The following is a 27,902-nucleotide window of genomic DNA, read 5'->3' as shown; positions in this document are numbered from 1 at the left end:
GGGGGGGGGGAGGGGGAGGGGAGGGATGGCGGGGGAGAGCCGACGATCCGCCGCGATTGGAACCTGATGAAATTCACGAGAGCTCGATAACTCGCTCGTCGATAATCCATCAGTTCTGACGACAGGAATTCCGTGTAATCGCGAAAACCGCGTCGGAAGGCGCGCGCGCGCGCATCGCCAAGTTGTCGGCATAACGCGAAACCGTAGAGAAACGCCTCCCCGTGCGCGTTCCGCGCTGTGCACCGGGTCGAGGCCAAAGGTGCGCGTTTTTCTTCTTCCGGGACAAAGGGCCCCGAGGTGGGGCGCGCCAAACAAGGGGGCCCATTGTCTCGCGCCGCTCGCTCGCGACACCCGGTGTACAGCTCGAGAGAACGAGGGGGCGTTGTTCCGACTATCGACGATAATTGTCCCTTATCGGGGGGAGAGGGGACGTCTCGCTCTCCCGGACCATGTGCGCGCAATTTAAAAGTCAGCGCTGATGCCGGCGCGCACACGTGTCCGTGTACACCTTGAGCACACATTCAAGCAGCGGACCATCCCCTTTTCGCGGCCGCGCGCGCCCTCAGAGACGCCGCGCGACCGACTGCCGTTAATGGGCCGCCGCGAAATTTCTCGCCGGTGCTCGCGCCAATTTAATCGAGCCGTTTATTTAGGAAGGCACGTGACTCGAATCCCAGAACGCCTCGCCGGGGAATGGCGTCCGCTGAATTCGCGTTCAGACGTTTCCCCGGCCCAATAACGCATTCTCAATGGGTATATGTGACGTGTTATATTCACACATTGAGAGAAATTATTCGATAAAAAATTAATAAACAAATATTCCATCGAAATACTGATTCAAATTCAAATACCGATGAATTTTTGTGTCCGATCCATCCGATGAGAAATAACGGTTCATAATTTTCTCATCATTATCTAATGAAATGCCATTATATGATCGGAAGTATTCGAGTAAATTTAATCGATAAAATTCATCGGTATTTTGATCGAAAATATCTGTTTGTCAATTTTTTATCGGATAATCTCTCTCAATGTAGGCTTAAAATTAATTAAAAAAAGAAAGAAAAGATTCTTATTTTTTATGTACTTGCGTCTTCTTTGTCCATTTTTAAGTGTCAGTGTTAAGTTTGTCAAGGAATACCCTTAATCATTTCGCTGGCAAAGAGAATCAGCATCAACCGATCCAAAAATGGCAAGATCTAAATGCTGTTTGATTTTTATGAAAGTTAGTACTAAAGTACTTTTCGAATCGCTGAATACGAATTTGAGATCAAAATTTGAAAGTTCAAATTAATGTCAAATTCAAAATCAGCGACCCTAAAAACCTTCAAGTACCGAGTTCCATCCAAATCAAGTCACCTTTCGCATTTTGGTCCGCCATCTTGAATTTCGAAATTTAAGCTAAGATTCGAAATCAGTGACCCTGAAAACCCCCGCGTACCGAGTTTTATTCAAATCAAGTCATTTTTCGACATACTGGATCCGCCATCTTGAATTTGACAAAACTAATCTCAGATTCGGAAGCAGCGACCTCAAAAACTCCCAAACATCAGGTTTCATCATAATCAAGTTTTGCATTTTGATCCGCCATTTAAAATTTTCAAATTTAGAGTTCAGATTCGAAATCAGCGACCCCAAAAGCCTCTGGGTGCTGAGTTTCATGAAAATCTTGCTAACGGGGAAAAAATAAAATGATGTGCGCATTAGTGCGTCAATGCCATTCTTGGTACATCCTTAGGTCTGTTCTTTTTCTCTGCACTGGGACTGCACTGGCACTGCACTACACTAGCACTACACTGCACTACACTAAACAGTGTAGGAGTCCTGACAGAAAGGAAAAGAACGTCACAGGACAGTGAATAATATGACGCGTCAAATAGCTCGAAATGGGAATTAATTGATTCTTCAGATGAAGAAGAAAAGATGCTTGTAATGTTGCAACGACCCTTAAAAACCACCCAGATAGCACAGAGAATTCAAAAAGAATTCAAAAAGAATTCAGTTGTATGTCACCAACTCTGAGTTCATTTTCAGATGTAAAAAGAATTTTTCAGAGTTTAGTTCAGTGAAAAGAATTCTTTTTGTCTAAAAATAAACTCAGAATTGGTGACATACGACTGAATTCTTTTAGAATTCTCTGTGCTATCTGGGCACCTTTAAAATTGTGCCATTTTTCTATTTAACTTCATATCTAAAATAAATATGTAATCTATTTTATCTGAATAACTACAATCATATTATAATTGCTTTAATTATATTGAATTTTACCTTAATAGGAATTTTACCTTACAGGTATTTTGCTGTTATTATGCTGCTTGTTTATTTACTTGAGGGTTCCAACTTATTTTTATTCGTGTACGTCGCCATATTGCACTACAACGCTGCCCTAACTCGAGACCTAGACAGTGCAGCGTTCTGTTATACTGAATACCGCTGCACTGAAGAAAAGAACAGCGATGATGACGACATAAAGTCGCCGTAATCGTTGAAAAGAACACTTTAGTGTACACTGCTTGCACTAGTGCCAGTGCAAAGTAAAAAAAACAGACCTCTCTATCTGACGCAAAAGTGCGTCAATGCCAGCGAAGTGGTTAAAAAGAATTGACCATGCTTGACTTCGTGAACGATCGCGAAGAACTTCAGTGCTGTCTATGCTTTTGAAGTCGCGCATCAAATTTTCATCTTCCTTTTTCTCGAAACGTATTTCCTGTGGGTCAGATGGCTTTTTCGCGTTACAACTACGGCCGGTCGCGAAAATCGAGCGTCCATACGCGAGTCGGTTGTTTCTCGCGCGACAGTTTAATGCGATATCTTCCCGGCGAAGGAGACAAAAAGAAAATGGAAGATGGCTGAACGGCAAGACGGTTGAAAGGCACTGAGCCGAGGTGTGTATTGTCGAGCTAATGCGACTCGCTGCAAACGCAGTCTTGCGCGACGTCGTGCGCTCGTGCATCCGTAATGCATATTCGCTGCATCTGGTCTCATTTACGGCGGTGCATTGTGATTACACGCCGTACAGGTGTTCCTAATGGGTGACACCGGGCAAACTCGAGGCCCGAAATTACCGTCTGTTCCTTCCAGTCGATACATCACACCGACACGTAATCGCAGGATTGCCGTCGTCACCGTCCCGTCGTCGTCGTCGTCGTCGTCGTCGTCGTCGTTGTCGTCGTCGACACTTCTCGCATCGACTAAAATCGATATTACGCAACTTCGACTACGGAACTACATTCGCTCGCCTCGCGAAAGAGAGAGAGAGAGAGAGTGAGAGAGATAAGATCGGCTGACGTTAAAATCCCCCGAAAAGTGGGACGACATTCGGTGATTTTTTCAAAGATAAAATGTCAACAGTATCGCTTTTTGCTCGTCAACTTTCGTGTGTATCGAGCGTCGGCACAAACGCGGCACTGTATTATTCAAAATTGACTGGCACTGTCGAAGAACGGAATCACTCCTTTTCCCTCCTACACAAGAGAGGCAGGGAGAAAGAGACACAGCCAAATTTGTAATTAATTATCATCGTCGCAATATATCGGGGACGCAACAATTTCCGCATCGCCAACTCACCGTCGTCGCGCTAATTACGCGACAATAGATCAAAGCCCTCGACATTATCTCAAGGGAGAACCTTCCTTCACTTCGGCGGAGTGGCTTACTTTAGATCGCGTGTCAGACAGTTTAGCTCGCACGCGATAGACAGGCATTGTTCGCCGTGTGGATTCTGTACGGCACTTCGACCCACAAAATACTGCGGCACATCCGCGTCCTTCCTATCTTTCTACAGAGTGTCACGATATCGCCGCCCCTACCGTCTGCTATCATTTCAGTTTCCAACGAAAATTTCTTTTTCTCCTTAGAATAACACGCTGAATTAATCGAGAGGAAACAGGAACAGTCCTGCGATTGTAGCGAAAATGATTTAGAGATACGAGAAATCTGCTGATATAAATAAACGACCAGCAAATACTGCGTTGTCGCACATGTTTTGCATTTAATCGATATAGATGACCGAAGCAGAATTTCTATCCGAACTATTTGCGGAATTTTGCGTGAAGATCTCCCTGTGATGTTCATCCTCTTTTAACTCTAGAATCCTGAACAAAAGTTACGTAAAACTTAACGAAATTGTAAAACCTAACGAAACCTAAACCTAAACCTAGCGAAGAAACATTTGTTTGATAGTGATAATTCGGACGATTCGGACGTGCTCGCGCCAATCGAACCGTCGGCACTTTCCCCTGCGCACAGTCTCTCTCAATTACTCGTTTAATTATCCACTCGCGAGGGAGCAAGTGCGCCCACGTGGCCGCGCATTTTCTATTTTTAGAGACGGACAGAATGACAACTTTGTTATTCAGTGTCCGATACATTCCCATCGCGCGCGTTCTGCAATCGCGCGTCGCCAGTGTCAGCGGGAGAATTTTTCTCTCGGAAAATCGCCGCGAAAAAAAGAAGAGGGCAAAAGAGAAAGGAAGCAAATATTTCGACGCGTGTGCGTAGGAATGTGTGATTTTCCGATACATCGCGAGCACTGTGATTTTCTTTTCTCGAATCGCAATGGACCTTCATCGCAAAATCGCGCCTGCGATTAGAAATCACTCATCACAATTGTTCGATAAAAAATTAACAAACGGATATTTCCGATCAAAATACCGATGAATTTTTGCATCCGATCAGGAAATATTCGACTTGTGCTTTCTTATAGCAGATCTTTCAAAAAATATTTTGATGCAACAAGAAGAGAGATTTGATTCACTTATTTCTGATATGTTTAACATTTATTTAAACGTTACGGTTCCCATTATGCTCCAGACTCTTCTATGATTAAAAATCGCGCGCGCAATTAGAAATCATATTCGCTTAGAAATTATATTTAAACACAGAAAAAAATAATTTTGCAGCAGCAAACTAATTTGCTACATATGAGCAGTTAAATATAATTCGCTGTATTAGCTACTTTTTTGTTACAGAACAGATTTTCTTGTTATTATAGCAAGGAAATTGGCTCCTGCAGCAAAGAAAAAGTGACTAATACAGCAAATTATGTTAGTTGTCCATATGTATTATAGCAGATCTTTTTTTCCGTGAATTCATATTCGATTTTCATGGTCGTATAAAATTATGCGATATTCGCGTTCATTGCGATTCTTAGGAAAAGGTCGCATCGCGATACACAATTTCGTAAATCGCACATCCCTACGCGTTGCTTTGAGCGGCGCAATGCGGTTGAACGCGATGTGTAATTCGAAAGGCGGATGCTGAGTTGCGAAGGGCGGTGTCGGCGACGATATCCCGCTAGTGATAAATAACGGACCGAAAGCGAGATGATAAACCGGTATCGTCGCTAACCACGACTTCTAACCGTCGGCCCAAAGAGATATCGGCCGCGGGCAGTCGCTGACAGCTGCGAATCGTTTTGAATATTATTACGTTCAACATGAATGGGATGACGACGAAGGAAATATTCTCCGTATCGATTAAAAAATAAGACGCATATGCATGAGAAGACACGCTCTCGCTTCTCAAATGCGCTTGCTTAACTTAACCAACATATATATATATATATATATTTTTTTTTTTTTTTTTTTTTAATTATATCCCTAAAAGAAGAAGAGAGTAAAATATTTTTCTTTATAAAAAAATTTTGAAAGACGCGTCCTGATGAGGAATCTTGTGCTCCGTGTAAGAATAATTATACTCGAGGAATATAATTTCCGAGTATACACAGAGAGAACGATTTGTTGAATCAAATAAATGTTTTTTTTGGAATTGTCCAAATAAATTTTTTGATTGACGTAACAAAAATATTTCTTTGAAACTAACAAATATTTTTGTTGTGTCAAATAAAATTTTGTTTGATCAATCAAAAAATTCGTTTGGACTATTCCAAAGAAGCGTTAATTTGATTCAACCAAATCGTTCTCTCTGTGTAGGAGAGCCCGGGACTAGTTAGCAGAATCGATTACTTTTGCTATTTTTTAATAGATTTCGGAATCAAGCAAGCAGGGGTTTCAAAACCATCTTTGTGTTTGAAAATCTTGTTCGCTTAATTCTGTAACTTGTTAAAAAATAGCAGAAATAATCGGTTTTGCCAACTTATCCCGATAGCCAACTAGCCTCGGACTTTCCTATACTATACGCGAAAGGAACGCGTATAGTCGGTCCACACGTAAGTCTGGTTGAGCTAACCGGATGCAATGGTGAAATACGGAACAATTAATTATGTGGTCGCTGGAATCACAGAGCAATTGGTGAGTTACTGGTGTCGCAGCAGCGACGATATCTGGTTGCTCCGACCAGAATATATCCATGCTAAGTGTCACCGCAACCGATTTCTCGTCGTCACAACCAGATCACGTGCAGCTACGCTGGTGTAGCCGACGTGCCGAAGTAACTGAGTCATATCAACCATACGCCACACAAAGATAAATAGGGTGATGCAACTATATGCCGCTCTGACAACTAAACATTTCCGGTCGTGTATCTTTTTTGCAATTATGTACTCTCATGTTTGCACCAACTGTACAGAATTTAACGAACCTTATAATCGTAATAACGAGCACACAAAAGCAGCAATCTTGAGCTGAGAGATGATATCAGTGAAAAATACTCAGAGATGATATCAGTTAAAAATTGAGGAAGTAAAACTCACGTGTTTCACTTCTCGCGTGAAAAGACTTTGCACAATTTCAAACGCCAACCTTGCGCTTTGAGATGATATCGGTAAAAAAATCGAGGAAACAAAATTTACGAATTACCTCTCGCGCGAAAGAAACTTTTCGAGCGTCAGTGTGTGCACACGAGACCGCTATATTGGCTTCATCAACGTGAGAATCAATCTGTTTCGCGAGTTGAGACGAAGAACCACAGTTCTGTCGGCATGTGTGGACGAGCAGATAGCGTTCTGAGCGACGGAGAGTCAATACTCTTTGCCAATAAAAAGATCCACCCAAAGTGAATGTAGGTGTATAATTCTGCGCACTCGGCCTTAAAGACGATCAATGAAAAAAGGGGGAATTTTGCGTGTGGCGTTCTCTTCGAAAAAAATAATACGCTGCATCGCAGCTGCGAACCACTGTGCTCTTTGTGTGCTCTTTGTGTGCAAAAGAGAAGCGGAGAGCCGACAGGCCGCCGCCGCCATGCCGCGCCGTGCCACGCCGTGCCGGTTCTCGTCTGTCGCGTTGCGAGCTGAGCTGATACGAAACACATGTGGCGAAACATGCGCCCGTCGCGTCGTTCTCATACGCCCCCTCGTCGTCCTCTTTTTCCGCGACGATAATTCTTCGCTACTAACCACGAGACGCTGCTCCATCCTTCCACCCTGCCGTGTCCCTCTCACTCTTCTCCTTCATCCCTTTCCTTTCCCGCGCCACGCGCCACCGTTATTAACCCCCTCCCGCCCCGGCATCCTACTATTAACCCTAGATACACACTTATTTTTCGCATACGTAGATGCACTGGGCTCTGAAGAACCCTAGCTACTTTTTTTATTATAACTCCGGTAAGAATCACCGTATTTTGACTTTTTTCCGATTATTAATAGACCGATAAACACATATATTTATTAAAAATTAGAATTAAATCATAATAAGCATCATACAATAAAAACGTGTTGAAACATTAGAATAACTTATAAATGCAAAGAAAACATTGTTTTACCGTAATAGCTTGAAAAATACATATCTTTTTTGGTAATAGAGATAATCGAAAAGTTTTCAGATTTTGAAAAGGTATATTTCAAGGTACAAAGAAAAAAATCGTCGCTTAAATACTGGAATATTATCATGAAAATTACAATTAAAGGCTCCGAGATTGACGATTTTTCATATTTCTATTTTCTCGCGGTTTTGCAGATAAGTATAAGAGTTAGGATTTTTATTCAAAAATACAAACTCAATAACTTGCAGTGCATGTAACAGAAACAGAAAAAGAAAAACGTCAATAATTTAAAAGCGGCAAATAACATTCACCCAATAAGGCAGTATCATTTTGAGCGTTTAGTCCGTGTATTTCTGTCTCCCAATAAAAATTAGTTCTATTTTTTACTTATTTAATATAACATTTTTTAGAATATATATTTACACTATGATCTCGAATAAAATTAATTACAAAATATACTTGCAAAAAAGTTGCACGAAGTACACACTGAGGTCTGGGAGACCCCGGGCTTACTTTACTTGTGAATTACCACAAAACCGACAGACAATTGACTGCTCCGACAGTAGACTATCTACAGAGAAGACTTCAAATTTTTTTTACACGGCGGTCATATCCTCCTTACTTATTCTCTCTACTAATACTAGAGTTTCAAACTTTGCCTGGGGTCTCGGAGACCCCAGTGTGTATACCTAGGGTTAACTCCTTCCCAGATAGCACAAAATCTTCAGAGAATGTTCTGGGACGTTTTTAAGATGTATAAATGTCCTTAGAACATCTTTAGAACGTCCTTTGAAGATTTGTGCTGTACGGGTTTGGTCGCAATAGTGACGAGCCGCGCGCCAACTTCCACGTCGAGGAGGACGTGTCTCGCGCCCGGCGATCTCTGAAAGAGAAATTCCGCACTTTCGCGAATGATGTTTTTGAAGTTTGCCTTCGGTGTCGCCTTCATATCGATACTCCGCGAACGCTGCGACCGAGCGAAAGCTCGTTCGCGCCCGCGGATATCCAATTAACCTGCATACTTTATGCCATACCGCAAATCACTGGCGAAAGATCGATTAATCGTCAGCGAGCCGCCCCGTCGAATTTATTTCCGGTCGCGCACCATCAAATTTTCAACAGGGCAGCCCGTTGACATTTCGTCGGGGATTGAAAAAAATAGCAACGGCGACGTATGATCCAGCCTGTCCGAATGAATTTATTGTCACTTTCTGTCTGCTTTTAATACAGCTTTTATTTTCCAACTCGCCTACCCGCTACCTCCTCTCGCCGTCACGATGCACCCAGCAGCACATTTGCCGTTGACTATCGGTTAGTTCGTCAAAAAGCGTCAAAGATTATTTTTGATAAAATTGTAGCTGTTCATGAATAGATTAAAAATATATAAATATCAAAGGGTATCAAAGCAGATTAATGAATACATAAGTATCAAAGTGATCCTTTTGGGTCATTTTTCCCGGTGAGGCGCATCACTTTCGTACTTTTGTATCTTTATCTCAAATAGCTTAAGTATATCTTGAATATCTTGAGTATCTAAAATAGCTACAATTTTACCAAAATATTCAAGATAATTCAAGATTTTGAATGCTACAAAATGGGGCTAGAAAAGCCTTTCTACACTTCACTTTCCTATTTTATATAATCCGTCGCTTCGCGCACTATTTCTCTCGTCGAATGGTAATTTTTCCTAATAAAGTTTCTCTCAAATAGCGTGAGAGAGAGAGAAAAGGAAGACATCGCGATGGCGACCTTTGCCGTTCGTACGCCACATTATAGATACAATGCATTGCGCTGCAGCTGCGAGTTACACGATCTAGTGTGTAATAAACATTCGCACACCCTCTCTCCGTGTCACCATAGATATGAAATTTTCCAGCCGGTTTTTATTCACGTGCAACGCGCCCGACAACTCGAGCGCTTTCCCGCTCGGTGCGCTCTCGTGTCCGAAAAATTTTGCGACAGCGCGGCGTGGCACTTGATCAAAATTCACAAAAGAACGCAGAACGGGAGGTTCTAGGCACGCGCGTTGATTAAAGGCATTTCCTCTCGCGGGAAACTGCACAGAAGGCGATTATGTGAGTGAGCGCCAAACGCGAGAGACGGAGGCGTACCACTGATAAGCGTCATCCAGGCGAGAAGAACATTTCCACTTTCCGACATCCTACGCGAGGTCACGCGGCAGGTTTAATAAATCATCCTCCGCGCAGGAGCAACGGCGACGGCGGAACACTAACGTAAGACGACGAGGACGACGAAGGATATAGAGCGACAGAAGGAAAAGAAGAGTGGAAGAGAAAAGAAAGAAGGGAAGAAGAAGAAAATTTATTGCGTCCTACTGTCGTCTTCCACCGCGAATAAGACGACGTGTATACGCATTTCCATCTGACGGCTGTCCCCGGGGTTGACACTGTTCCCCTTTTAATGAAAGAAATTACGCAGACGTGCGGGAGAATAGTCACAGCGCCTCAATGTAATCGATTTCATCAGTTGATAAAATTATTCGTCATCACATGTGACGAATAATCAGTTTCGACTGTTGATTCGCCGACTATTTCAGCCGAAGAAAATTTTCATCGATTAATGTGCAACCCTGGCAAGGTAAAGTGTGCGGAGCGAGGAGTAAATCTAAATTAAGCTACTGCCATATAAGTTGGTCGAGTTTCTGAGTCACGTTTATCTTCCGAGGAACGGTCTGTTCGTCCTTGCTGATCATCTGATCTGCGCTCGCTCGCTCGCTCGTTCGTTTGAATCCGACCTCGGCCCCGGAGAATTTGTAATAATCGCGTTAAGCCGACTCGGCTTAATTGAGTCGTCGTCGTCATCGACGGACGTTCGACGAAACGCGCGGAGGACGCGTGTAAAAGATCACTGCGAGCTAGATGTCGGCTGAAGCGAAAGCCGGACAGGAATAGGACGGGGGTGAAAAAGGGGTGAATAAGAGAACCAGGAGACAAACGATGAGAATAAGAGATAGAACACGAGAAAGAGAGAGAGAGAAAGAGGGACGAAGAATCAAGAATGTCAAGGGTCCAAGTTTGCGCAACGCAAGCCGCGCTCGCGGATAACGCAAACAAACCGGAAGACAATGGAGCACCATGACAGACCGTCGAGCGACGTGTCCTTTGTTCAGGATCGCCGTGGATCGGCGGACAATGGTGGCCAATCACGTGTCGCATGATCGAGAGATCTGTACGTGCACGAGAGAGGGAGGGAGAGAGGAAGAGAAAGAGAGAGAAACGATCCACTTCCCGCGTCAGGACTCCGAGGACTTCCCGCCAGGACGACGGCGCGAGGCTTAATTGCTAGAAACAATGGGGATTATTGTGGCCGCGCGACCCGCGGGATCGGCCCGTGGGTCCTCCCTCCTTGCGAATGGAGCTGGTCCCCTTTCAGACCGCGACTCGGGGGTCCCACGCACCCCTTGGCAGCCGGCACGCCGCAATGCAACTGCCGTTACATAATGGTTTAATTAATTATCCTGCCGGGTCACGTGGTTTGGATACCCTCTGCGAGGGTCGATCTGGCGGAGGGTGTCCCGCGGGAGTCCTCGAGATATCTTTTTTGCGGTAAACAATGAGGTCATATGCGGATATTCCCGAAACAATAGCCGTAATCCCAGCAACGACCATCGTCCAATAACTCAACGCCGTAATCGTGCACGGCGAGGAGGTTATATAGAGTTCTTTTTCATATAAATTCTTCAAAGCTTTGTTTCTCAAAAACTTTCTTTGTGCTGCAAATAAATTTCTAAGTCTTTTCTTCTCTCAGTGTACATTTTCATAATTATATTAGGAAAAAAGTACTTGAAAATTTGTTGGAGTTATAAAGGGATTATTTCGTAGAAATGAGCTTCCTGAGAAACAAAAAACAAAACACTTTGATGCTTCTGTATCTTTGATCTACTCATGAAACAAACTACAGTTTTACCAAGAAACAATTTAAGATTTCGAAAATGCCGCAAGATATGTGAGGCTTAACTTGGCCGCACTTTTTACCCGTTGATAGAGTCGTGGGCTCTTAAGAAACGGTCGTAAAGTCGCGAAATGGCAGTCGTAGGTTCTTTGGCCCCGCAAAATCCTAAGTCCGCTTACGACGGACTTTGCACTCGCGACTGAATCCGCATGAAACGAGAAACACGGGAGTTTCGTTCGGCGCGAGCACGCGAATCGAAAACTCCGTGTTCCAGTGAGTAAACCGCGATTGTCCGTCGCGAAATCGGGTCAATTAGCGCAGTTACTCCTTTGCCCCGCTCGACCTTTTTCTCCGCGAGTTTTTAATTACCGCGAGACACAGGGAAGTGTTTTCCTCGGGAAAACGCTCTCACCCGCGCGGATACACTGAGAAGAAAAAGAAAGAGAAACGACGGGAGAGGGAAGAGGAGAACACGTGTGCGCGCGTGTGTGTTAAACAGCGCAGAGGCAGAGCTCGCTCCGAGCTACTCTGCTCCTCCATTTAACTAATAGGTGCACGTCCTTAATTGGTACCTAATTTTAGTTCAGGAAAAATCGACTCGGAAGTCGACGGAGGAGAAGCCGGCGTTTAAATCAAGCGGAGAATTCCGGAGGATTTTGCGCGCTGAAAAATATCGCGAGCGTCCATTTGCGCGGCACATGAAACCACGGACGGACGGATGGGTGTACGGCTGTATTTTTCAATCAATCCATCTGCGATGTATCGCAGATAATTTGTAAAATTTACCAGAGCGCATCCTGTATTCCTTCAATCTCGACGCGCGCGAACGTTGCGGGCATTATGAGGCGAGAAAGTACGATTAACGACAAGATTTATGTGGCGATTACTTCGCCCTTTTTTTCTCCACGAACAAATTGGATAGCCGTTAGCTGGACGGCCGCCAACTGGCGCGTTCTATCATCGCGAGTTACGGGCCTCGCGGCAAGAAACGAGGCGACACACGAGGGCAGGTAGGAAAACTGCAGCGCGCACTGTTTCGCGGTAAACGAATCTATTGTTAGGTAATCTCGACAGCGCGCGAATATTGCTAATGTCGCGAGTGGCAGCTACTTCTACAATTCTAGAGTGATTCCTGTCTAATAAATGAACACTAGAGAGGTCTGTTAATGAACACTTCAGCACCAAACTCCAATATTTGAACAGACTTCCAGGTTAACCTTCGGTGTTTTCTTCCGATCATAATCTCATTACCTGTGAGTTACGTTTGCACTGAGAAAAACATTTATACTTGGAATACATCAGTTTATCTCTGAGAAACAAAGCTCGTTTCTACGAAATAATCCCACCAACAAATTTTCAAGTACTTCTCGTGCGCTACATGCCTCAGTGTTATAATAAATAATGTTAAGCAAAATTTTTCATTCACTGAGTGGTGTCCAGTCACTGGATAAATCACTCTGGGCATCCCAGTCTGTCCGCGTTATCGCCAAGACAACCCAATCGCGAGCGTCTCGTGATACGAGACACGAAGGTGGTCAACTCGCAAAATGCTTCCTAAGTTTCTCTTATGATTTATTCTGTATTTCGACCGTAATGCAAAATCCCCCTTTAAATTTCTAAACAGCGGCATGCATATTCGACGAACGAGGCGACCGGGAGAAATAATAAAAAAAAAAAAGAAATACACGGCGCCCCGAACATGTTTGAAAGGACGTAACTGCAGCGGAAATATCAGCGTCATTCATGCATGCATGACGCAGTATGAACGGAATCCATTGAAAACTCTGTAAAATTGAAAACCGTCGCCGATGAGAGTGAGAAAGAGAGAGAGAGCGCGCGCAATTTTTGCCCCCAAGTCAGTACTGTCCGGCATTACGAGCGAATTCGTTGCGTGCCTGTATTCTTAAACGTTGATCGCAAATATTTTTGTGTCAACTGCGCCACATTCTTCCGGCCCACGAATCTCGACAATGCTCTCGCGCAAAAATTCCCTCGTACGAATCCCCGATTCAATTTGCGCTCTCGGCTCTGCCGGCGCGCAGGAGGAGCAGGAACAGAAGGAGGAAGAGGACGAAGGGAGAGGAGGAGAGAGACTGAAACGCCGTAACGCACACGGCGCTCCGGAGCGAATTTCGCCGTGTAAAACGCGCGAAAACGTTTCGCCCGCGGGCGGCGGATAGAACGGGCTGTCGTTTCAGCGTAACGCGCATAATATTTCAAGTGCGCGAAATGATACGGAGCTTTTTGTCATAAGCCGTGTGCTCGCGACGGAAGTAAGTTAATACGATACAACGAGCGGTACTGCCGTGGAGAAGTTTCTGCGGCCATTCCAGAATGACGGAAAAAGAAAATGTAATAGACGATAAATAAAATAGAACGCCCGTCTCCACCCAGACGTGTCAACTCCCAAATCCTTTGACCGATCTGGACGAAATTTTGCATAGTTACTCGCTAGGATTCCGCGGAAAATACCAGGCTACTATGAAACACCCCCTCTCTCCCCCTGATTTCAACTACTTGACGCTGTGTGATAATTCAATTTCGAATGTCCTACAATGTTAGAAAAATCCATATTAAATTTAATAGCTGGGATGTAAAGTTTTCTTACATAACTATGTTATAAAAAAAGTAATAGTAAAATCAATATTATATTTAATAACATATAGTTATGAAACATTATAATCAGATTTTATTTTTCATAATATTTTCATAATCATTTAGAAATGCTATTATGAAAAATAAATTTGTGAATAATTCCGTTAAAATCTCGATAAAGGCCACGAGACTTTGCAAGCTGAATCTTTCAGGTCACGTGAGCGAAACTTCGTATTTATGATATATTAGAAAAATTATTCTAACATATCATAACGTGTTATGATGTTTTATCATTTAATATGGAATTTAATAAGAAAACATGGAATATAAGATAGAAAAAATTAGATTTCATAAGAAATATGAAATATAACTAATTTATAACTAATAATCCTAATGTTATGAAAATCTTCACTATTATTAATTTTAATATCAAATTCTTAAGTTTACTTACAAAAATGCTTTTTAAGAACTTTTCTAACAGTGTAGGTGTGAGCTAGTAGATTGAAACCAGTAAACGGTTTACTGGTTTCAATCTACTAGCTCACACCTACACTGTTAGAAAAGTTCTTAAAAAGCATTTTTGTAAGTAAACTTAAGAATTTGATATTAAAATTAATAATAGTGAAGATTTTTATAACATTAGGATTATTAGTTATAAATATAAATATAAATATCGAATACAACTACGAGCACGATTGCGCGTTTATACGTATAAATTACAGTATTCTACATGTAGACGACGTAAATTATATGCGAGGTGTCATTTATATAGTAATCTATATATATGTTGCTTCAGAAACGTTCGGCTTGCTCAGAAATTAAGGAAAGTTTATATTTTCATCTTTGGCGAGTCTTGATGTAAAAATTTACACCGAGAAAAAATATTTTAAAATTCATTTGTGGAATATAAAGTTAAAATTTCTGGAAAATATAAAATTTGTTTTTGCGACTAAGCTTTATATTCCGCAAATAAATTTTAATTTAAATTATTTTTTTTCTCATCGTAGAAACGTTGTTTTCTAGATAAATTGGATTCCGCAGAATTCTCTGGTGACATTGTTACTTTTAAAGTTAAATCTACCAATTTGTCGCGTAATTAAATGAAAATTGCATGCAATTTGTTATCTTTTTCAAACATTATATATATAATCTGACTGTTTGAGTATCGTTATCGACAATAATAATTGTAATCTCTTTCTTTCTCTCTCTCTCTTTTTCTTTCATGTCCTTAATTTTTCGATGTAAAAAAATAATATAAATTTTATAATACGACGAAAGAGAGAAGAAAGGGGAGAAGGAGATGTAGGAAATAAAATATGCATTGTTCTGCACCACATACAAGCAAGAAAATTTCTACACTCTGTTCCCGAGTCCAGCTGTGCGAATTTTTCAACACGTTCGACGTTAAATATTCCATCAGAGAAAATCGTGACTCTGTCTCTCTCTTTCTCGCGCGCGCGTACGAGAAAAAACTCGCGAGAAACGATTCTCGCTAACTTCCTTAATCCCTCGCTCGCACTCGCAGATCCGGCGATGTTCCGAGACTATCGAGGTATCGTCCACGTCGTCTCTCGACACCAGCCCTCGCGCATTGGAGCCGAAGTTTGACGTTCGATACCGGGAGAAAAGTTAAATCAAGGAATGGAGAAAGAGAGAGGGAACAAGGAAAAGCGAGAAAAAGGAAGAGAGAAAAAGGAAAAACTGGGCCAATCTTCTTTGACCTTTTCGCAAACCGCGAGAAGCCAACTTTTTTGTCGTTCGGCGGATCTATGACGCCGAATATATGTCGATACTAATTTACTCCCATCTCTATTTCGGTTATTCTTCGTCTAAAAAAAAATTCGCGGCACAGTTTGACTGAATTATTCGGGCGGTCCGTTTACGATCACTCTGCACGAAAATATTTATTTATAATTTTTTAGCACGGCGTCGAAGATAATGAAAAAATAATATATTTCGTCGCTCGCGGTAAAAGGGTATGCGGGAAAAGATTTATTTACTGATTTCATCAGTTTGGCCTTGGGTGGCGCCGCTAAGGTCACGTCGAATCTTCTAAACGGTACCCTATTTTTTATTACATATTTTCATAGTCCTTTTCAAAACTCTATAATCTTATCCGCTTTTGATCGGCCGTCTCGAAGTTATCGAGGTTTATCGTAACAAAGTCACAAGTAACACATATGATACGAAAGGATAATGAATCACTGCAGAACATGGACGTATGCCTCAGTTACAAAATAGTAATTTTTACTATTCACACTCTCCGTGTAGAAGCCGAGTGAGCTTTCTTTTTACGATCGCCCGGGAGTGGATTAGAAGTGCTTGCGCGAAACCGCATCACGATACGTGCCTCCTTTTTACGCAACGCAAATTCCATATTGCAAGCGATATTCGGATTCCTCTCTCTCTCTCTCTCTCTCTCTCTCTCTCTCTCTCTCTCTCTCTTTCTCCCTGTCTTTACTTTAGATCCTTATTTCAACAAAGTTTTGATACCGGCGGTGAAAACGCGTCGCGCTGCCGCGACGACGTTTCCCGCCTGACTCGCAAAGACAAACACAATGGATCAGCCAGCTCTCCGACTTGCAGCTGGAAAGGATCCATCCTCAAAGCCCGACTCTGTATAAACCGTCGTCGCAAGACGACGACGACAACGACGACAAATTCTACCGTCCTTCCGTGGTGCAGCCGACCGTAGAAACGTTCAGCTGTCTCGTAAACAGCAACGGTCCTTAAGCCAATACTGACGTTTGCAATCTCTCCCCAGGCGAACCAAATACACGCGGCGAGGCTATCGATATCGCCACGCGGATATACAAACTGCTCGTAAATCCGCGCGTGTGTTTACCACGAGCTCTTTTTCTACCGCGAATTGCATTTCCCAGCGGATGCCCAGACACCGGCGTCTCTATTCGTTTTGGCGCATCCTGCACATCCTCTCCGAATTCGAGCGCGTCGCCCCGAGAAAATCACCCCGGCCATTTATTCCCGCGGAAAGATTTTCCAATTATTTTCCGCTGTACTTCACGCGAGCGAAATTCGGGCTGAAAATGTCCGAGAAGGGAGACCGAGGGAGCTGTCGCGCGAGCGAGACGCGGGGAGAGTTCGGAGCCGCGAAGAAATCTACGTGCTAAGTCGCGGGGAACTTCGAGGCGACGTTAATTCGGCCGGATCCGAAGACCCGGAGGAAAATTAGCGGAAGTGCCGCTAATTTCTCAGCCCGCTCTCGCCATTAAGTCGCGCCCGTACTCCAGCTTCTTCCACGGCTCAAACCGCACTTAACGTCGCGAATATAATCTCTACAGTTTCGCCTGCAATTTCTGCTGTTCCCGCCAATCTGAAAGGCAGGAAGGTTTGCCTTTGAAGCGCGGGGAACGCAGACGCGCTCACGCGCAGATGCACACGCGTGATTTCCCAGAAGAACAAACGAAGCCTCGAAAGGGGTGGAAAGGCAAACGAACCGGAGAACACGGGGGCGCGAAAAATCCATCGAATTCGGTCCCGTAGCAGCGCACAAAGGGCTGACCGGCCGAATTTCGCAGAATTCACACGGCGCGATCAGCGAGTAACGAAGTTAATCATTCGACTCGCTCGTTCCCCGCGCCGGCGATGCACTTTGATTCGGACTGTCCCGGCGCTCCCGGAGACTGGATTTCGCCGGGAGCGCGAAAATTACGGGACTGTGTTTTCCGCCGATTCCTCGGAAGGCCCAGCTCGTTAGACCGGCTAATTAACGAGGTGCGCCGCGGGACATGCGCTAATTAGCGCGCGCGAATATCATCGGCCGAATTTCCTCCGCATCTCAGACGCGAATCGCGATTCTTCCCCTCCGCGCGGGCATCATGCAGCTTTTCCCGAGCCGAAATTTTGATGCTACACGCCAAAAAATGATTTGGTAATATCAACTAAACCGCGGTAGCTGATTCAAACTTAGTCAAAAGGCTAATCGTTTAGCTGTCACTGTTAAGAATTGGCTATGACAGCTAAGATGCATTTTCTATGAAATACAAATATATTAGGTGACATTAAAAATGCATATTATTTCAAGTAGCTAAGAAAATGGCAATTATTCCTAAATTTCTTATCGTATGCATATATTAAAGAAGTTTGCCGTACAGCTACAATCATTTGTTACAGTCATTTATTTCTAGCAGCTAATATTTCTCGTTGTAGCGTCTAAGTTTAACAGTGAATAAATTTAGCTTCGGTAGTATCGACATTAGCTGTCACTATTTCAATGACACATCTTATCTGCCACAGCTATTTTTTAGCTCTGGAAGCTAGTTCTTTTTTTGCATGTACTTTGACGCTCTTAACCCGAGAGTGGGCGCGTGAACGGGACCAATGTTAGTGGGCGCGTATCGGTCATTTCGATCGAAATATATTTAAGCACATATATGTGTAATAATTAAATAATAATTGATAAATTACCAGTCCAATTATTAAAAGAAACATAATAACTGAAAGAAATAATTTTATGACGTCACTATTTCTTCCTTTCCCCCTCTTTTCTTCTCTTTACCATTTCTATATCTAATATGTTTAGGAAACATATTAAACTTATTATACATATGTGAATATATTATAATATTTTATTTTTATTGCATTAGTAAAAAATGATATTCTTTTAGTTTAATAAAACGAAATAAGAATTTCTTGCTTCTCTCGTTTTACTTTGATTAACTTAAACATTGATTTAATAAACTTAAAATTTTATTTGATAAATTTAAAAATAAAGAATAAATCTTTTTGATTTAATAGCAATATTAAAATTATCACATTATGTATTATTTATGTATTAATAATTCAAGTATTAATTTTAATAATATCGCTATTGAATCAAGGATATATATTCCAATTACGCGTGCTGTTGAAAATTTTATTGATTCAACAAAAAAAGAGAGAACTGTCCAACTACGATGTCGGAAAAACAATAGACATTCGGCGGCACAGAGATAAAAGACTAACTGACGCGACAGAGACAAAAGACTAACGTTAGTAGGCGCGCTATGATCTTTTAGATCGACTGTTAAAAACGTATTAAATTTCATATAGAAATAAGCGCTATGCCGTCTACTTCTCCATGCTATACGAGAAAACATCAAAGAAAATTTACGTAAAAGCGAAAATACGATAATGTCAATAGATTAAATGATATAAGTAGAAAAAGAAAAAGTAATGACCAATACGCGCCCATTCCCGGGTTAAGGATAGTTTGCGCCTAGTTAGACGGTTTATAGCCTAGGTAAAACCTACTTCGACGATATTGATACTCATTAAATTCTCTTTTGAACCTTTAACTCTACCTTGTCAAAATTTTGACGCTACTTTGACGTTCTTAAAAACAGTTTGAGCCTACTTAGATAATCTACAACTTATATGAAATCTATTTTGACGATATTGACACTCATTTCCAAGTCGAAATTTTGACCCTATGTTGAACCTTGAATTCTACACTGCAGTAGGAACTAAAATAGTAAAGTAGGTTTAATTTTAATGATATAATTTACTCCTACTTTGATCCTGCCGATGCCTGAAATATATGCAACAAATAAAATATATATTTTGTATGCTATTTAACGTTTCTGTTTCGTTATTTATTAATTTTTTTAATATTTCTATAAAATACATATATTCTATGTAGGAGTTAAAGCTTCAATAGAGATTCGCAACTGAACCTACTTTGCTTCCTAAGATCCTACTATTATACAACCTACTTTGACGCTAAAGAAAGCGAAAGCGGAAATTTCAGACATTATCAGGGTCAAAGTAGGAGTAAATTATATCATTAGAATTAAACCTACTTTTTTATCTTAACTTCTACTGCGGTATAGAATTCAAGGTTCAACATAAGGTCAAAATTTTGACTCAGGTTTAGTAGACTGGGAAAAAAATACTTCAGAGAATTTATTTGTGGAACACAAAGTCTTCGCTGAGATAAACTTTATCTACGCGAATAAATTTTCAAGCATTGTACTCTCAGTGTACACGACGTCACGCATAGCGAGACGATAAGATTTTTCGAAATGCAATTTGAAATATCCGGCATATGAAGAAATTGCGCCAGCTCGCGGATTAACAACGACAATTAACGACGGCAATGGAGGAGTTTCTATAATAATGCAACGAATTATGAATCAGTAATGTTGTGTGCGTGGGTATCGATTATTTTCTAGAGGGTGCCACATGACGTAGCGGAACAGAGCCGATATTGCAGCAATTCTCTGTATCAACGTGACGGCCTTAGATGTTTCCTGCGGTACCGGCGCACTTCCGCCAGTAGAGATCTGTTTTACCGCTGATATTTACACGCATATTCGATTGCGAACGTCAAACTAATTTCTCGGGTTCGATAAAAATTAAAAATCGCAGAGAAAGATATTAATTTGTTCAATAATTATCCCTCCCAATCTGGAAAGCGCAACAGCAATTTTGTAAGATACAATTACAATTCTTATTATCCACCGTTTTTCCATACAAATTAGTAAAAAAATTTTTTTAATTAGATATTTTTTTAAGTAGAAAGTTGAAAAAATAAATTTATTTGACGTACGAGTGATTAATATTATAAAAATAATGTACTTTATGCAAATTTATGCAAATTTATGCAAATTTATGCAATTTATGCAAATAGTAATAGATATTTTGTTTTATGTGGTTTGTATGTGTGATTCTGTCTTATTATCATATTATATACTTTTGCGTAATTTTCTTAGTCAGAAATAAAAAAATTTATATTCTTTTATCATTCTTAGTACAGAAGGAATATTTCTGTATGAGTGAGTAAAAAAAAATAATCAGTTTGTCGCGCGACGAGGGTGTTATGTTTTTTACTAATCTACCCTGAAACGTGTGTGTGAAAAAGTTCGGGTTCAAAAACTGTAAAAGTCAGCCGAAAGACCGCCTGGATTGAAAGGGTTGAGATTTCCGTTGAGATTGTTTTCAAGCAACCCGATACGTAATTTAGAGAAATAAACTTTACTTCGCGGAAATAGACTTTATATCCTACGAATAAATTTTCAAGTATTTTTCTCTCGGCGTATGCGACGTCGCACGTGACGGAGCGACGAGATTTTTCGAAATGCAACTTAAAGTGTCCGGCATACAAAGTAAGAAATTGCGCCGACTTGCGGAGGAAGTTATTCGCGAGGCGAAAACGTTCACGCCAAATGCGGAAAAGAGGAGTGAAAAAGCTGAAAAAGAACGCTGTCCATTAAGAATTAAAAGCGCGAGCTTTCGATGTTAAGAGCGTTCACCGGCGTAAAGGGGCCGCGTGCCAAGAGGAACGCGCGAATGTCGTCGTTTGTCGACCAGCGCTGCAAACTGCTCTTAATTTCCACGTGGAGAACACGACGCGTTCGTGTGTTTTCGTCATTCTCGTGATCCGCGCGATCTTCGCGGGGGAGGATTCGCCAGTGGCTGGCTGCGGACCAACAATGTCAATGGCATTTCCGAGCGGTTTAGCGACTGCGGCGGCGGCGAGGCACGCAATTAAGGGAGCCAAACATCCTGCTTGGAGGAACCAACAGGTACGACGAGGCGCGGATGAGTTATCGTCGCGACGAGCAATGCGCTTAAGACGCGGAAGGATATTATTATCGTTACGCGCCGCGATGATTTCGACCAAACGAGGTGGCTCTTCGTCGCGCCACGTCGTTCCCGCGGCATTTCGCAAGATCTTTCTCAGGATCCCTTTGGGAACCGGCAGACACCTTCCCGGGCACGCTCGTCGAGCGGGTCCTGCGCGGTACGCGTTTGCATATCTGTACACTGTAAAAAATCTTGCGTACACAGTACGTAAACAAATGTTCCAAAAGGTCCACTCTAAATTTTGTGTCGAAAATAACTCGTTCATATGTTCATTAGTGTGTTATTTATATTATGTACTAGTCTATACATAATGTAAATTACACACAAATAAACATACGAATGAATTACTTTCGACACAAAATTTAGAATGGATTTTTTGGAACATTCCCGAGTCGAAATTTTGATGCTACTTTGACGCTCTTAAGGATAGTTTGCGCCTACTTAGAAGGTTTATAGTCTAGATAAAAACTACTTTGATGATATTGATACTCATTAACTTCTCTTTTGAACCTTTAACTTTACTTTGTCAAAATTTTGATGCTACTTTGACGCTCTTAAAAATAGTTTGAGCCTACATAGATAATCTACAACCTAGGTAAAACTTATTTTGACGATATTGACACTCATTTTCGAGTAGAAATTTTAACCCTACGTTGAACCTTGAATTCTAATGATATAATTACTCCTACTTTGATCCTGATGATGTCTAAAACATATGCAACAAATAAAATGTATATTTTGTATGCTATTTGACGTTTCTGTTTCGTTATTTTAAATTTTATTTATAAAATTATTAAATTTATTAAATTTTTTAAATATTTCTATAAAAAAATATATATATATATTCTATGTAGGAGTCAAAGCTTCAATAGAGGTTCGCAACTGAACCTACTTTTGCTTTTTACACAGAAAAAAAAGATTTGCTAATATATGGACAACTAAAAATATTAACTGCAGGAGCAAATTTTCTTGCTTTCATAGGAAAATTATTTAGTTGTGATAACTAAAAGATTTGCTAATATATGGACAACTAAAAATATTAACTGCAGGAGCAAATTTTCTTGCTTTCATAGGAAAATTATTTAGTTGTGATAACTAAAAGATTTGCTAATATATGGACAACTAAAAATATTAACTGCAGGAGCAAATTTTCTTGCTTTCATAGGAAAATTATTTAGTTGTGATAACTAAAAGATTTGCTAATATATGGACAACTAAAAATATTAACTGCAGGAGCAAATTTTCTTGCTTTCATAGGAAAATTATTTAGTTGTGATAACTAAAAGATTTGCTAATATATATATTAACAAATCTTTTAGCTATCACAACTAAATAACTTTACTATGAAAGCAAGAAAATTTGCTCCTGTAGTTAATAATTTTAATTGTCCATATATTAGCAAATCTTTTTTCTCCGTGTAAGATTCTACTATTATTCAACCTACTTTGACGCTAAAGAAAGCGAAAACAGAAATTTCAGACATCATCAGGATCAAAGTAGGAGAAATTATATCATTAGAATTAAACCTATTTTGCTATCTTAGCTCCTACTGCGGTATAAAATTCAAGGTTCAACATAGGGTCAAATTTCGACTCGGGTTTATTTACATACTGTGTACGCAGGATTTTTTACAGTGTAATCACGTAAATCAAAAGATGAGGAGTGTTGCAAGCGCAACTTTAGAAATGTACTCACCTCCAGGTGAGATTCCGGTGCGACCACTGCTGGCCATGAATGGTAAAACGCTTGTGCCTCGTCTTGCTGAATCTGGGATCCGGCTGATCCGGTAATCCGCATCTCCTCGCCTTCATCAGCTTCTGCGTCGCTTTGTCGATCTCGCCCGTTATGCGGAGCCCGCCGAATCTCTGATAACAGAAACGGATGCTTATTTAAAAATGTGTTTTACTTAAAAGATTCACATTTCAAAAGCCACCATGCTTTGTTTCTCTTCTGTCAACTTCGTTACGAAGCTATTAATCAAACGTTATGGCACAGAGAACCAATAAGAGTGCACAAAAATAAAACGTTAATTTTAACTTTTTTTTTACATGCCTCACAGAAAGTCCACTGTAAATTTTGTGTAAAAGTAATTCATTTGTGGTGTGTCACTTATCGATGAATGTTAATTAATTGACACTCATCGATTTTTTCTTACATTCATGTTTGTTATTTTGACTTTGAGCTCAACATAAAGATAACATAAAAAATAGTAAAGTGACATTTCCTGCGTTTTCTGCCATTTAGGGACGCTAAATAGGATTGAACTTCGGTCTCCATGTACATTAAACATGTACTGATTCTTCAGTATAGACAGACATTGGATAATTTAAGTCAAAAGTATGGCTAAAATTTCGATTTGGGATGTCCTATAGAGATGCAATTTTCTATAGCGACATATATCTCTTGATAAAATTCGCCGACTGCAAAGTGTCTCGTTGCGACCATCAACGTCACGAGAATGCGGTAAGTTACCGTTTGAATAGCCTTTGCCAGAAGCGGGCGTATTATTCCTGCAGCCTTTCCACCCGCGAGCCGGAATAAACGCTATCGAGCGCGCTCGAGCCAGAAACGTGTTCGGAATCTGACAAACGCGTTTATCGTATCCCGATAAAACCATCAGGGATTTTTCTCTGCGAGCGGGAGCAAGCTCGCTGGACCCAAGATTACAATGTCCGGGGCATTCCCCGATGCGTTCCATCTAGTTCGAGCGATCTCAACCCCTTCGACGTCTTCCCCCTACCGCCCGCCCCGAACAATGGGCGGGAGTGAAACGCTTTTCGCGAGGGAAAAATGGTAAGACCAGCGCGATGAAAATTTACATGAAAATCGGGCATGCCAGTTAGATGCATGTCTGCCGAAAGGGATATATGTATACGTCGACACTCAACGCGAGATCCCTCGGGACGTTTGGCCCGTTTTCCCATTTCCTCCGGCGCGAATCTCTACCGATTCGCTCGCGGCGCTTCCGGTTGCCGCGAACTGATAGATCGATCGTGTTTTCAAGACGACGTACACGTTCCTCTCTCTTGAAGAATACGGAAAGATTCACTCGATCCGTCGCAACAAGCTCTTCCGCGCTTTCGTCTGCCTGTACTCGTGCAAATCCAGGTGTGTTATACCGACTAAACTTCCTTTCATAAATTTCTTGTCGTTTCAACCCGAGTCGAAATTTTCATTTTACTTTTAGCCTTACTACTCCATTTAACACTTATTTTGATACTTTGAAACCTACATTATCTGTTTTGATTCTATTTAACCTGCTCGAGTCGAAATTTCGGTCCTATTTTCAGTTTCACTATTCCATTCAACATCTATTTGACGTTAAAGAAAGTGGAGGAATATCAGACATCATCAGAATCAAAGTAGAGGTAAATTGTATCATTAGAATTAAACCTACTTTGCTCATTTCGCTACTGCGTTGTGAAATTCAAGGTTCACAGTACCAAAATTTTGACTAGAGCTATTTTGATGCTCTGAAGCCAATGTCAACCTCTTTTGATTCGGTTCAACCTACTAACTGGAGACTGAAGTTTAGTCCTATTTAGCGTCTCTAAATGGCAGAAAACGCAAAAAATGTCACTTTACTATTGTTTATGTTATTTTTATACTGAGCTAAGTTAAAATAACAAACATGAATGTCAGAAAAAATCGATGAGTGTCAATTAATTAACATTCATCGATAAGTAACACACCACAAATAAGTTACTTTTACATAAAGTTTACAGTGGACTTTCTGTGAGGTATAAAGTTAAAATTAACATTTTAGTTTTGTGTACTTGCGTCTTATTGGTTCTCTGTGCCATAATGGTTCGATTAGTAGCTGAGAGGTCCTCTTTAGGACCTACAAGCGCTATTTTGTACGTTCTCTGCCATTTAGAAGCGTTGAATAGGATTTCAGTTTGAATAGGATTTGTGTATGTGTCACACAATAGGTCCTCTGAAATACATACATGGATGTGAGAAAGTTCAAGTCGAAAGTGGGGTTAAAATTTCGACTCGGGAAGTTACATTATTTAAGCGTACCAAATTATAATTGACGTCTTTTAAACGTGTTAAACGGTGTGGTTTAGAAAAGAAACGCGTGAAAGAAGTTTCAGCCAAGTTACACACTTATACGTTCAAGAATTGCAGACCATACCACGTAATCAATTAATTTGCCAATTGTGGTCCAGTACCGAATGACAGATTCTTATAAGGAAACCCACACAAGTGTCCGCCTCCGATTTTCATGAACTTGTAACATGTTATACTTTAGATCAAAATAATAGATACGTTTTTTATTATATGTGCCCTTTCACAAGTTTAGGGGGTGAAATACCCCTTTGAAGAAAATCGGTTTTTTTCATTCGAAGGAAATATAATGAAAACTATAAGAGATAGAAAGAAGTATTTTGAATAAAAGTTGAATGGTTTGAAGAATACTTTACAGAAATTATTTGAAAAAAAAAATTTTTTGTTAATATTTCCCCCATCACTTCTTCTTATTATTATTATTAAAATTATTTTTGTAAAGTACTCTTCAAACCATTCAACTTTTATTCAAAGTATTTTTTTCTATCTCTTATAGTTTTCATTACATTTCCTTTGAATGAAAAAAACCGATTTTCTTATTTCACCCTCTAAACTTGCGGAAGGGCACATACAATAAAAAAACGTATATTAACGTTATTTTGATCTAAAGTACAACATATTATAAGTTCATGAAAATTGGAGGCGGACACATGTGTGGGTTTCCTTATTAGTCAATGTTTGACAAATATTTGGCCGTCATAAGTTGCAGAATAATCGTAAGTCCGTAAACTCAAAAGGGCAATCCCAGAATATTAATAAACTCTACTCTACCTGCAGATTCTTTATGGCGTCCCTGAGTTGATCCTCCGTCCGTAGATTGCCCGTCTCGATGTCAGTCTGCGGTAAGTAGCCGAACCTCATGAGATAGTTTTGCTGCAACACAAAATGCGAGAGAACAATTGAGTACAGTTTAAACGACAGTTTGAGCGATGTTTAAATGCGAGCATGGGAATCATGAGCAATTCAGAATTTGCCGAAACGTGATGTGCTCTGAAAGGCGATAAGAGCATCTTACATTGAGAGTCTACGCGAACTCAAAGCCGTTCTCTCTCTTCTGACGTCAATCTATACGTATGTAGTTGTGATTAGCTTGGCTGCTCTAATGAGAAATAGTTCAGCGCAAGTATGCGCCATCAGATTACGGCTTTCCCGAAACGATAATTCTCTCTCTCTTTCTCTCTCTCTCTCTCTCTCTCTCTCTCTCCCCCTCTCTCCCTCCCTCTCTCTCTCTCTTTCTTTCTCCTTCTCTCTCCCTATATTTCTCTCTTTTTCTTTTCTGCCTCGATTGACTGTTCGAAATGGCGCAACGATTTATCGACTCGCGTGCTGCCGCGATTCCAATCGCGGCAAAATTCTTCCTTGTTTTTTCTCCTATTTTTCACACTCTTAACGAGCACGAAAGTTGAATTGATACCGGGCGAAAATCATCTCGTGACACAAGATCGTTACCGTAACGAGGACAAAGCGCGCGCAATGTAATCCCACGGTGTACACGTACATATGCATAAACCAAAATGTGTATATGCATATGCGCTTATTTGCGCATGGCTATATTGATTTATCCGCGTATCGTGTCCGAATAAAAATTATAAAAAATTGGGCACACTCGTGGGAGGTGAAATTTATATTGAATTCTTCTCACGAGACTGCCTTCGAATATCTCGTTATTTTCTTCACATAACGTATACAAACATGTGCAGACGTGGACGGGAAATTGACCTCTCCTGAACTTACCTTATTTTCCGAAATAACGAAAACGAGAAACAGAATCATCCATAGCCTTAGGGCCGACTTTTATATAATAAACGTATAATATTAAAATATAACGTTAAAAGTTTGTTTTTAGCATAAACTACTATGTTTCATTAAAGTTGTAAACATTTAATGAAAAACCAGAATTTTCGGGGAGAAAACCTATGTTTCGTTGAAGTTGAAAACATTTAATGGAAAAACGGAAAAAATAGTACATAAAAATGTTGTTTCGGGATCTGAGAGACTGTAGGGCGAGTTCAGAAAGGTTCATCGAGAGAGAGAGAGAGAGAGAGAGAGAGAGAGAGAGAGAGAGAGAGAGAGAGAGA

At 40.9% G+C, this 27,902-nt stretch overlaps 1 protein-coding gene across 3 annotated transcripts in view; it reads right to left on the bottom strand.

The window, feature by feature from the left end:
• LOC116850127 (matrix metalloproteinase-2) overlaps positions 1-27,902 on the bottom strand; it is a 236,249-nt gene that overhangs the window by 117,896 nt on the left and 90,451 nt on the right. For all 3 annotated transcript variants that reach the window (XM_032828036.1, XM_032828037.1, XM_032828035.1), the window contains exons 3-4: positions 26,596-26,697; positions 23,449-23,618 (exon numbers count right to left, since the gene is read on the bottom strand). In XM_032828036.1, coding sequence (XP_032683927.1) covers positions 23,449-23,618; positions 26,596-26,697 — 272 coding nt within the window. The remainder of the gene's footprint in view (positions 1-23,448; positions 23,619-26,595; positions 26,698-27,902) is intronic.

This window comes from Odontomachus brunneus, unplaced genomic scaffold (genome assembly GCF_010583005.1).
Source record: "Odontomachus brunneus isolate Ranch 3 - 2012 unplaced genomic scaffold, Obru_v1 Obru_scaffold_134, whole genome shotgun sequence".
Classification (NCBI taxonomy): Eukaryota; Metazoa; Arthropoda; class Insecta; order Hymenoptera; family Formicidae; genus Odontomachus; species Odontomachus brunneus.
Note: the sequence above shows the minus strand (reverse complement) of the source record. Positions and strands in the feature narration are given on the sequence as shown.